This window comes from Chenopodium album, chromosome 1 (assembly GCF_948465745.1).
Source record: "Chenopodium album chromosome 1, dcCheAlbu1.1, whole genome shotgun sequence".
In the NCBI taxonomy this organism is placed as follows: domain Eukaryota; kingdom Viridiplantae; phylum Streptophyta; class Magnoliopsida; order Caryophyllales; family Amaranthaceae; genus Chenopodium; species Chenopodium album.
The window spans coordinates 23300808-23313421 of NC_137834.1; the positions used below are offsets into that span (position 1 = coordinate 23300808).

The 12614-nt window shown below is 36.9% G+C and overlaps 3 protein-coding genes across 3 annotated transcripts; 1 reads left to right on the forward strand and 2 right to left on the reverse strand.

Moving 5' to 3' along the window:
- Window positions 1-698: 698 nt before the first annotated feature.
- Window positions 699-1358, reverse strand: LOC145629616 (uncharacterized). Its single transcript, XM_081682149.1, has one exon. It carries the CDS (start codon window positions 1356-1358, stop codon window positions 699-701), a length of 660 nt encoding a protein of 219 aa, XP_081538275.1.
- A 2096-nt stretch (window positions 1359-3454) lies between these two features.
- LOC145572386 (protein NETWORKED 3C-like) lies at window positions 3455-5287 on the forward strand. Its single transcript, XM_081631388.1, has 2 exons — window positions 3455-3951; window positions 4493-5287. The coding sequence occupies exons 1-2, from the start codon at window positions 3858-3860 to the stop codon at window positions 5161-5163; spliced, it is 765 nt and encodes a 254-aa protein (XP_081487514.1). The 5' UTR covers window positions 3455-3857; the 3' UTR covers window positions 5164-5287.
- Window positions 5288-5419: 132 nt separating this feature from the next.
- Window positions 5420-7983, reverse strand: LOC145572472 (pentatricopeptide repeat-containing protein At3g26782, mitochondrial-like). The gene is made up of 2 exons (XM_081631473.1): window positions 6815-7983; window positions 5420-6671 (listed from the first exon to the last, which is right to left on the reverse strand). Exons 1-2 carry the CDS (start codon window positions 7781-7783, stop codon window positions 5628-5630), a joined length of 2013 nt encoding a protein of 670 aa, XP_081487599.1. The 5' UTR covers window positions 7784-7983; the 3' UTR covers window positions 5420-5627.
- Between the last annotated feature and the right edge of the window lie 4631 nt (window positions 7984-12614).

Consider the following 12614-nt stretch of genomic DNA (forward strand, 5'->3'; position numbering starts at 1 on the left):
TCGACCGGTCCTGTATAGCACACATATTGGAGTTAAATTGGACAGTAAAATTGGTATCATCAATTAATTGCGATACAGAAATTAGATTGCAACGTAAATAGGGAACAAATAGCATATGTGTCAGAACAATTTTAGATGATAGTCGAACTAAGCCTTCCTTCGTGGCATTTGAACAATGAGAAATATGATGAGCATCAAATAACCATCTTTCATCGCAAGTGACATGTCTAGAGGCCCCCGTGTCAATGATCCACAAGTCATTGTCAAACTCACCATTCAACCGATCATCGGCAATTTTTGTGTTACCAACAAAACCGGCGATTGCCTTCCATTATTCCGCTGTGAATGTTGGAAATGTACTACCCGAACCCACATTACTGTGACTAGAAGCGCCAGCTGCTGCAGCATTTGCACGAGCTGGGGCACGACCTTTGTGGCTGGACTGTTGCGGCTTGCCTCGCTTTGAAGGGTTCGGCCACTTAATCCGGGTATCCTTTTAATTCAAAGCAGTCAGAGACTTAGTGACCAGTCTTCTTGCAATGGGTGCAATGAAGACCGGACCTATCAGGTTTGTCATCAGAGGTTGTTGTCCTCGGCTTTCCCGTGCTTGATCGAATAGCGAATCCCACTACCTCTGGTGGTTTCTCATTAGGGATCTGCTTGGCACGTCTGACTCGTTCGTCTTGCACTGCTAACTGTTATTCTCTGTTAAGAGAAGGCATCAGATCCTGCGATAAGATGTTAGTGCGAGTTTGCGAATAATAGTCAGTGCACAATCCCATCAAGAACTCATGAAGTCGAGTATTTTCACGACGTTGTTCATGCTGTAAACCGGCCGTGCACTCCTCGCAACAAGTACAGGTAATAATCGGCTCATGGTTTTTTAATTCTTCCCATAGAGCAGTCAATTTATCGATGTAGGAGGCCATCGACATATCCTTCGATTGCTCACATTTTGCAATGGATACTTTCAACTGTTGAATCCGAGGACCATTGACAGTGGCAAAACGCATCTTGAGAGTATCCAATAAACGCTTCGCATCTTTGTATTTTGAAAAAGTACTTTTGACCTCGGGATCAATGGTATTCATGAGCCACGAAATCAACATAGCATGAATCGTATTCCAATTCATTTGGGTACACGGAGAGGAAGGTGCGGTGATAGTTTCGTCAAGGAAAACAAATTTGCGGCGAGCCTCCAATGCGGTTTGAATGTCTCCAGCCCATTCATCATAGTTTTCACCACGAAGCCGAGTCGGAGTTATGAAATCTCTAGGTCTGTCATGCGGACCTAGGTAGTACGGGGATGAGGTATCAATACTTGGTGATGGTGGTGGTGGAGGATCATCACCGGCCATGGTGATGAATTATGGTGTTTTTTTTTTAATTTTTTTTATTAGAAACCCTGTGCGACTGATATCATGTTAAATCAATTAGGGCTCAAAGTTTGGATTCTTCTCTTTGATCACAAAACGTATAAATAGAGTACACATCTTCCTAAGATAATAACACAAGATATTCTACATATTATCTTGAGTCAATTAAGCCTATAATTAAGGAAACTAAAATATATGATTAATTTAAAAGATATTCGCCTAATCTTTCCTAACACCATTCCATACTGTAAGGAGGGTGTTCCCATCGTAGGGGATCCTTCTCCTTAGATGTCCATGACCCTTTAGAAGCCTAGGACTTTACACTTGTTAGGGTTTATTAGGATTTGAATTCTTGACTGTTTGGGAGACCTTGAATTAGAAATGATACTCTCATCACGCTTTTTTGTAAGAAACAAGTAGGAGTCGCCAATGAGTTTTAGGAAAACTCATAAACCTCGTTCATGCCTTTCTTCCAAGTAGAGTTTAAGGGATAATTAGCACGAGTCGTAAGTTTACCCATGCCCAGATTGGTCTACATAAACCAGAAATGAGTTCGGGAGCGAGGGTACTAAGATAACATTCCCTTTAGAGGGGAATCACTATCTTAGCCCTAGTACGACCTCTACTAGATCTTCATTTTTCACAATTTCATTACCAAACAATATATGCAACGTGATACCTAAGACTAAGTTAGTTGATTTTATTTACAAGCATTAATCTCGTAGGAATTACATTGAAAAAGTCATTATTCTTTGTTTAATCAATATTCGTGAAAAGAACAAAATAAACAATATTCGACTTGTCTTAAATGATAAAACAACAATTAATTATCAAATTCTAGTCTTGATTAAACAAAAGAATACTATGTGAATTAATTAATTAAATTTTTTTTAAGTGATCAAATAACACTACTTATTCAATTAAATTTATTTAAACAATAAAAGAAAAGTGATTTATCTAAGTGCGCTCAAGAAACTAACCAATCTTCTTTTATGTTAAATCTCCATTTAATGCGTTTATGGAATTTCTTTCTTCTTCGTACCTCCAAGGACTTCAATGGATTTAATTAGGGTTGGAAAGTATTTGGGAAGAGAGAAGAAAAAGTAGTATATATGATAGTAAGAGAAGTTGAGAGATTAGGGTTTTGAGAATGCTAGGGTTTGAATTCTGATATTTCGGTCCTCGTAATGCTGAATGAAGACCCCTATTTATAGGAGTAGGGATCTAGGTTTAGGGTTTTAGAGCTGCGCCGTCAGGTGGCGCGCGCAGCTCTCTGAGTCGTGCTGGGTGCCGCGCGCATCTCAATGAGTTGCGCTGGGATGCGGTTTGTCTTATACAAAAACGTGTTTTTAAAACTTCCATAACTTTTGATTGAGAAGTTGGATTTAGGCGTGTAAGATATCATTGGAAAGATCTGAATGTCTAATTTCCAATGCCGTTAAAATTAGGTTAAAATATTTTATGGATCAAAAGATATGGCCGTTGGAGTTCAAGGGTGTCGGTTTTAGTACCCGGTTTAGTGTTTTGATCATAACTTCTTCGTTTTAACTCAGAATTGGGCTTATAATATACCGTTGAAAAGCTCTTTGAAAGGGATATCCATCTATATAGTCCATGAACGAAAATATGATGGTTGTTTTATCTTTTTGGCTCGATTTTCAACAATGTAAGATCCATTGGATCGATTCATTGCATTTGCCGCATTTGGGTCCGTTATTAATCAAGTTTAAACATGTATGAGCACGTTTTATGCCTAATTAGTAATCAAAGAAGGCTCTAAGATTACTTGGTCTCAAATATGAGTTTTAACTTACTTCATAATGCATTTCGTAGTCCATAAACACTTCAACTTTGATCTAACATGAAGAACAAATTTTGTAACATTATCGTACTTCCTTTCGGGACAAGAGGCCAAAAGTAGGTGTTTACACACACCTCCAAAATTTATAAGGGAAAAACTAATCAATTTGCTTAATTAATAATCTTTCATTTTATTCTCAATACATTGAGTTCAAAATAAGCATAGAATCCAATCCCCACCCCTCTCCAAAAGCATGAAAATTACGTTTTGTTTACCAATGGTTCCACACTACCAAGACAATTCCCTAAGTTTTTGAGTTTTTCCTATAAAATTATGTATTGCAAATTCCAATCTTCATTCTCTTATAACCCCGCTAATTTACCCAAAAAAAGAAGTTATTGTCAATTGTTCAAAGCCAAATTCAAGAGGTAGAAAATCGGTGAAAATTATGCGTGTTAAGCCAACGGCTACTCACTTATTTTCTACCAAATTAAAGAGCCATTATTGGGAGTTACAAAAATTAAGCACTCTAATAACGGAAATCAAGCATAATTAATGGTTTCAAAATACAACGCAATTATGGAAATTAGCTATGCATATACATGAAGCCATAGCCAACTAACAAAATAAATTTGAATAGTTTGATCACTTGACAGCTCTGATTCTTCACATTATATAGAATGACGTCTAGCGCGATGGAAATAATGGAAGCCCCTGCCGAGGAGCCTTTGCATTGCGCACGTCGGTCTCAATGGCTTCAGTCTACTATATCAGGTACGCGGTCATTTCTTCTATTAGGGTCTATTCTATCCAATGTATTGCATCGCATGTCCAAAACCAATAGCATAGGAATATTTGGTTGGAAATATACATATAAAGATAACCTTGAATAGCTAGTACAGAGTATAATTCTAACAGGCAATAGCCAACTTCGGAAAGAGGGAATCATAGGTTATGATATTGTTACTTGTTTAAGCAAAGCAACATTCTCCCTGTCAAAAAAAAAAAAATAAAAAAAAATAAAAAAACATTCTCAATTCTGGGAAAATGGTTTGTTCTAACCTCAAGGAAATTTTTTTATAAATATTTTACATATATATTGGTGTTTCAGGGAGCTTTGTTAAGGGAAGTATAAAGTTAAATTCCGACCTCTATCTTTGAAAGGGCTATCATGCTGGAAACCTATGCTTCTATAAATATGCGGTTTTTCCTGAATATATAATATGGTTTTTCCAAAAAATCTACGATGATTAGATGAAGCCATACAATGGGAAAAGATAATTGACTCCGTCTAATTCATTCAACTTTGACACAGGTGTGGATGAAAAAATGAAGATCATTCTGGCTCTTCTGGAAGATGATGATTCTCCCTTGCAAAATGATGAAATATGTGTAAGAAAAAAAGAAAATATCACAAAAGTGGTTCAAGATCTCTGCATATCTTACCGCAACTTAGCAGAGAAATATGAAAGCTTAAAAAATGTTGCAATAGATGTCCATACTTCAGAATCGTCATCCCTTTTCAGCAATAGAAGCAAGAAAAATATGGATGACTTGGGAGCCTGGGATGATTCTCAGTTAGAGACTACTAATTCTAATCCCGAATCTTCTGTAGAAGATGTTGACACTGAATGTGAAGGCGGTATGGCCGACATTGAGAATAAGAAGAGGACTGTAGATAGCTTGGTACCCAAAGGTGGAAGCAGCATCAAGCCAGAAAATCCCTGGTTTGATGGAGTGAAGTACAAATTTTCAAAGCTTGTTGAAGAAAATACACAGCTGCAGGTTGAGTTGATCAGAAGAAATTCTGAGAAAAGAGAGACCATCATTAAGCTGCAAAATCAGGTGAGCAGATTGAGGGTTGAAAATGACACCCTGAAGCGTACTCTAAATTACTATGATTGTAACAAACAGCATATCCAAGAGAGTTCTCCGAGGAGGAAATCAATACTTCTAGACAAGTTTTTCAGAGGATGCTCTCCGTAACTTGATAGTTTGTCACGTAAATATTCCATATTGTATTGCTGGTATAAACCTAAATTATTGGAATTTGGATCATTCAGTATATGTTTTTCCATTGCACCTCCAAGTTAGTTAGCAAGTATCTTTTTTTTTTGGGTTTTCTAGCTTGTCTTAACATCACAGTTAGTCTACAAAGCGTATATTAAATGGTCTCTTCCAGAACCCTGGCTTAAGGAAATCTTCCCTAAGAGAATTGCTTACTTCTATAAATACCCTCAACCCTCAACAATAAAAATGCTAGTCCCTCCAGAACAAGTGAGACGAAGCATAAATTGAGCAGCTATTCTAACAGTATGTAGCATCCATACGGATATTTCATATCCACCACCTCTCCTGAAGTAGTAGAGAATCATCTTTTGATAACCATTCCTGCAGTGGGCATAATCAAATCTGCCGAGTCTTTCTTTCCAAGGAAGAAACTATATCAATTACCAGTAATCACCACATGAACAAGACCCATCTTTAAAATGGTGGAAACGCTTAGAATCTCTTACCACAATCTCTCGGTTGACAGCTTTAGAAATTAGCTTTATCACAGTGTGACAATCACCACAAACCCTGAGGTTTTTTATGACATGGATTACAGTCCCAGGAACAGTATTCATTATACCAAATGCAACTGCAAGCTTCTCACTGTGAGCCCGTAAGATGAATTCCTTCTCTTCATCATCAACATCATGAAGAACTGATGTCTTATCAGATACATATCCGAATTCCTTCAGTTTCATATATAGTTTGTCCAGGTACTCATAAATTTGCTGGTGTTGAGGATGCTCTTTATCTCCAACCAAAAATACATGAACTCTCCCTTTCACTTCAAGCAAGCTATATCCAGGTGGTTTAACCAAACCATTTTCCTTCATTAAAATTCTAATTCTCTCAACATCTTCCCACCTTCCGGCATCAGCATACATATTAGAAAGTAAAACATAATACCCACAATTACTTGGGTCTAATTCAAACAATTTTCTAGCTGAAATTTCAGCAAGCTCTAAATTTTTATGCATTCGGCAACCAGCCAAAAGAGCTCCCCATACCACAAAATCAGGCTCAACCTTCATTTCCTTAACCAAATCATATGCCTTGCCAAGTAAACCAGCACGACCAAGAAGATCGACCATACAGGCATAGTGTTCGACCCCTGGCTCCACACCAAAGTCCCTTTTCATGCTTGTGAAGCAGTCCCAGCCTTCATCAACAAGGCCAGCATGGCTGCATGCAGCTAAAACTGATACATAAGTTATGTAATTTGGTTTTACTCCTACCCTTTTCATGTCATAGAAAACATCAAGTGCTTCTTTGGCATACCCATGCATCCCATAACCAGCTATCATTGCACTCCAAGACTTCACATTCTTCAGCTTCATGCGCTCAAATGCTCTCCTGGCCATTGCAACTCTCCCACATTTGCAATACATGTCGATAATTGAGGTGCCAACAAATACATTCTGTTCCAAACCCATTTTAACCACCTGCAAAATTATATAAGGCAACATTAATTAGCATTGTATTGTTAATCATCAGAAAGAAACAAAACATTAAAAAAACCAATAATGGATATGACAATCCATTAAACTACACAAACTTTTTAAGAAGATTGCAACTTTTGTAGTACCTGATCGTGTATGCACTTGCCATGAAGCAAAGCCCCGGCATGAGAGCATGCCAGCAGTACAGCAGACAATGTCACTGCATTATACCTAACGTGGCTATCATTCACCATGTCATGAAACACTTCTATAGCTTCAGTTGACAATCCATTTTGTGCAAACACTGCAACCATAGTATTCCAAGTAATAACATCTTTCTCTATCATCCCATCAAACACCTTCTTCGACATAGCCAACTCCCCACACTTAGCATACGCGTCTACCAAAGTATTCCCTACTCCCAAAAACACATCCAAACCCCGTTTTACAGAAAACCCATGAACACCACCTGTCACAAACTTGTTCGAAACCCGAGCACAAGCTGATAAAACCGAAACCAAAGCAACTTGATCAACAGAAAAACCTTCCTTCTCTCCCTCAATCTCACTTTCCTCCGACAAAAACTCATTAAACAGCAACAAAGCCTCATGAGGTTCATCATTCTGTACACAACCCGTGATCATAGACGTCCAAGACACAACATTTCTCTGAGGAATTTCATCGAACAGCTTGCGTGCATCCCAAATCTGCCCACATTTAGAATACATATCAATCAAAGAAGAAGACACAAAAAGATCATAATCATAACCGAACACAAAAGCCTGCTGATGGGCTTGTCGACCGGAGAAAAGATCGCACAAAGACGAGCAGGACTTAATAGTACAGGGGAATGTGTTGCGGTTAGGAAGAAGTGATAGCTTTCGCAGCGACGAGAAAGCTCGAAGGGCTTCCAGCGAATCGCCGCTACGAGCAAGCTCGGCAATGACTGAATTCCATGAATGCACATTGGATGGATCAACGTATTGGTTGAACAATGTCAAGAGATTGGAATCAGGGGTTGATGAAAAATAGCAATAACAATGGAATTTAATTCTGGGTTTAAAGGTATGTTTGATGATTGATATTAATGAGCGATTCTGAGAAGAAATCCTCATTCATTCGGTTGAATTCGAGGATTTCAATTCAATTGTTTGGTAAGTCTGGAATTGTAAACTCAAATGAATAGGCTTTGTAGTTCTTCAATGGCGGGAAGAGGTGTCCTTCAATTCAATTTTTGGTTATTTTGAAAGTGCTTGTTGTACATTTAGGTACATACTTGTAAAGATTTTTTTAGAAATAAAAGTCACAATTTTGATTATAACACATAAAAAAAAAAAATTAAAAAAAAAAAACCTTAAATTATAACACCACCAAAAAAACTGAAAATTTGATTTCACCACCACCTGGTAGATGCCGCCCAAAAAACCGTTTGTGGACCCTGCCTTGGGCTGCAAACGATCTGGGCCGAGCCGAGTTTTAGTCTGTTCGAGCTAAGCTTGATAAGAAATATTCGTGTTCGAACTATCCCGATTTTGAACGAGCTTTTAAAAATCTTGTTCGAGCTGGGCTCGTTAAGAATTTGGTTTGTTCGAGCTTTGTTCACGAACGTACTCGTTTGCATTTCGAGTTTAAGTTTGATCTTGATCGGGTCTAAATCGAGCTTGATTAAATAAACGAGCCTTAATTTATCATTAAAAATGGTTTCTTTTAAATTTTAACACATCCATTTAATTTTATATAAAATTTTTATATTCTTTCTATAGAAAAAGGTAATGACAGAGTTTTCATGCTTTTACATGATGAAATAATTAGTACTTTTTAAAAATATGTATGAATAAAAGATATCTAAAATTTGCAAATTTTAATTAGGCGTGAAAAAACTTATAAATTAACTTAAACGAGTTATTTATGAACATTACCGAGTCGAACATGATGTTGTTCGAGCTTTGTTCACATATTTGACGAGCTTAAGATTTTTGTTCAAGCTTGTTTGTTAGCTTAACAAACGAGTTTTGACCAAGTTTTGACCGGGCTTTTTCATGAGTAGTTCACAAACGTATCAGTTCATTTACACCCCTGCTGGCCTGCCAAGCACACGTGCCATTTATATATTGGTTTAAATTTTTTTTTTTTTAAAAAAGGAAAAAAAAAGACCTAAATCCTAGGTAAGCCACCAAGCCCACCACCAGCCCGCAAACCCCTAAACCCTAGCCACCACCAAAACTGGCCACTAATGGTTGAAATCGGCCGATTTAGGACCTGAGTGGTCAAATTCGAACCTATATTGGCCGATCTCAACCACGAGTAGCTAGTTTTGTGTGGTGGTTGCCGGTTTTGAGTGGGAAAGGAGGGAAGTTTCGGTGGCTGTTGTGGATCGAAGGAGGTTTTCGATGGATGGGGTGTGTTGGAAGAGGGTTTTGGTGGCTGAAGAGGTGTCGGAAGGGGTTCAAAGTGGTGTGAATTTGATGCCTTTAATTTGATTCTAATTGGGTTGAAAAGTAGACTTCAAGAGCTTTCCAACGACATATTATATGCCTTATTTGGACTTCTGGATCAAAAGATATGATAAAAACAAAATCCGCAAAAACTGTCTTGTAGCGCCGGACGACAGGCCTGTCGCGCGGCGACAGGGGCTGTTGCAGCGACAGAGACGTTTTTTATTCCTCTTCAACCTCCGATTCTTTTTTTATCATATCCGGATTGTTTTCATTATAAATAGCGTCCTTAAACCTCCGTTTTTAATCATCAATTCCCATCTAATTATCACCAACTCTCATCAAGAAAATCTTGATACTCTCTCTTATTCTAAACTAGCTTTTCACAAACAAAATTCCGCATTCACAAGATCTAGACACACCTAGCCAAATTCGAAGTTGCCTTCGCCCTAGACGTGAAAGGTTTGATATTTCTGAGGGTTTGGTTTCAAATCTCTCTTTCAATTATTTAATTTAATTATTTTCCTTGAAGCTACTAACATGTGTATTTTGTTATTAGAAAGAGATACGAGGCATCCAAGTAAGTGATTTAATTGTTTAATTGATATTATGATATAGAAATCATGTTTAGATTGTTATTTTGATTCCTAGTATCATGTTTAGGATGTTTTTTCTAGTATCATGTTAGGATGCTTTTCTTAGTATGATGTTTAGGGTGACAACAATAAGTTCATTATATCAATTATGATTTCTGTGATGCTTCCTATTTTCTTTCCTAATAGCATGTAAGTATCGTGTTAGGGCTAAAGTTTTGATTTTTAATGTTTAGTGACATGCTAGGGTTTGTTATTAATCTTGTTAGTATCATGCCTAGGATCTTGCTATTATTGTGCTTTATTTTTAACATGATTATGATTCTTGCTAATATTGTTATAATTATTGTTATGATAATTATTATTATGATGATTATTATGTTGCTTGATTATATTATTATTATTATTTCTTGATCACACCTTTTATGCATGTTAAAGGTAATTTGTACTTGTAATCACGCTTAATAAGATAATTAATAATCTTGTTTAAGGTTAATTTGATTATAATTTAAGTGATCACCAATAATAGTTTTGTTTGTGCATTAATATTCAACCAACATAGATAAACAGGTTTAGGGTTAACCTAATGATTGTATGTTAGTCTAAAAGCGCACATGAATACAAGAAGAATAAAGTAGAGGTCTATTATTAGGGCAGGTTCAATCTCTTCTAGGTTGGATTTGTACCTTCATCCCCGAACTTCCAGTTTCCAGACCTATTGGAGTTAACGATCTCCTGGATCGTTAAGGGGTGTAACCTTCACCCTGTGAACGGTTTACAAGTTCCTAAAACTTGTTGGCGACTCTTTTGCTCTAGCTTCCTTCCCTTTGGACGCCACCATGCTTTAGTGTATGATCACAGTGGGGTTCAAGTTTGGGGTAATGCTTGAAATATTCTCTACAGATCCCGCACTAGTAGAAAAATAGCAATAGGTAGCCCCTAAAGGCACCGGTAGCCAAAACCGGTCTAGAAATGGGCGGGATTTTAGAACAAGAGAAATGGCACCGGTTTGGCCTGAACCGGTGCCAAAAATAAAAAGGGCACCGGTTTGAACCGGTGACAATTGAACCGGTGCCAAATTAAAAAAAAAAAAAAAACGCGGCCTTATTATCTTCTCCTTCCTCTCTTTCTCTTTCATTCCCTTCTATCCCTTAGCTTCACTGTTTCATTAGAGCGAATTGAACACCCTCCCCCTTTTCCCTCCACCACAGCCGCCACCTTCACCGGCCACCAGAGGTGTCGAAAACCACCGCCCCTCTCTTTCAATCCTCCCCTGCCCTTTGGTTTTCCCTTTCTTTCTCTTTCAAAGCTGCTGCCTCCACCAGCATTGTTCGAAAACAACAGCCACTGCTGCTACCTTCACCACCACGCACCGCCTCCACCACTCCACCGCATCGATGCCTCCACCATTGCGCACCACTGCTGCTTCCTCCACCACCGAGGGTCGTCCTCAATCTCTCCTCCCATTAGCTTCTTCCACCTCCAACTAGTTTAGGGTAAGTTTTTATTTTTTTGTTAAAAAATTGAACAATTATTTTGAAACATGTAATTCTATTATTTTCAATAGCATTTTGAACAATTATTGTTAAGCAAATTAAAGTCAAGGAATGTATATAATTTTACCCTAATTTTTTTAATTTTTGAATTGGTTGTTTATTTAGAAATTTTGAATACATATTGTAGATTAGAGTAATTTTGCATTACATTGTTCCTTAGTTGAAAATTTTGTATGTTTTAATGGGTTATTTTAAGGTTGATTTAATGAGTACTTTTGAATATAGTAGAGATTAGTAAAAATGTTACTTAATTAGTTGAATTTTGGTATGTTATTATGTGTAATTTTAGGTTGTTTTAATGGGTAATTGTGAATATATTAGAGAATTAGTGACCTTGTTAATAATTAGTTGTGAATAAATTAGAAAATTGTGAATAAATTAGAGAATTGTGATTGCATTAGAGAATTGTGAATAATTTAGAGAATTGTGATTAAATTAGAGAATTGTGCATAAATTAGAGAAATAGTGATATTGCCACTTAATTAGTTATGAATAAATTAGAGAATTGTGAATACATTAGAGAATTGTGAATATATTATAGAATTAGTAACGTTGCTAATTTTTGTTTTTTTTAATAGATTTGTGAATTGAAGCACGAGTTTAGCTTGATGACTACATATTGAGCTCAAGTGGGTAGTTGCTATATTGGTATGACTTATAAACTTTACTTAGCTATATTTCTATCTATTTATCCATTTAATAAAAGTTTATTCATGAAATTGCAACTTGTGTATTGTTTAATTGCAAATAAATACAACAATATATAGAATACTTGCATCATCATATGCCTAGATACCCGTTCAAGGCTTTCTCATTAGGAGAAAGTCTTGAATAGTCCCCGATTGGGACTGTTCTTGAATGTGTACTCTCACTTAGGTGGTGAATGTATGTTTTCTTTTCGATTTTAAGGAATATCTTGGCTTACCATTTCCTCACTATGTTCTCTGGGTACATATGTGGGTAATTAATTATCTACATCGTGTACTTGGAGAACTAGGGGGAAATGCTGCCGGATTTTCCTTAAAATTGGAAAGTTGACATACATTCACTCGTGAGAGTAGACATTCAAGGATGGGTTAGGTTGGAGTGATAAGGACCCTTTGGAAACATGCATTTTTTCACTATATGAATGGTATATTCACGTTTTGTACTTGAATTTGATTTACATAAAATATGTAGCAATTACACATTATTCATTATATGTTGCTATATATGTTTAGAGACAATTTACTAAATGGAGAAGGATCGTGGTTGGATGTATGGTAGACGCGATACATTGGAATTTTAGAATGGGGTTCAAGAGTTTTGCGAGAGGGCTTTAGCTTATCAACGCAAACTGGGTGGCAAAGGCCTTTATTGTCC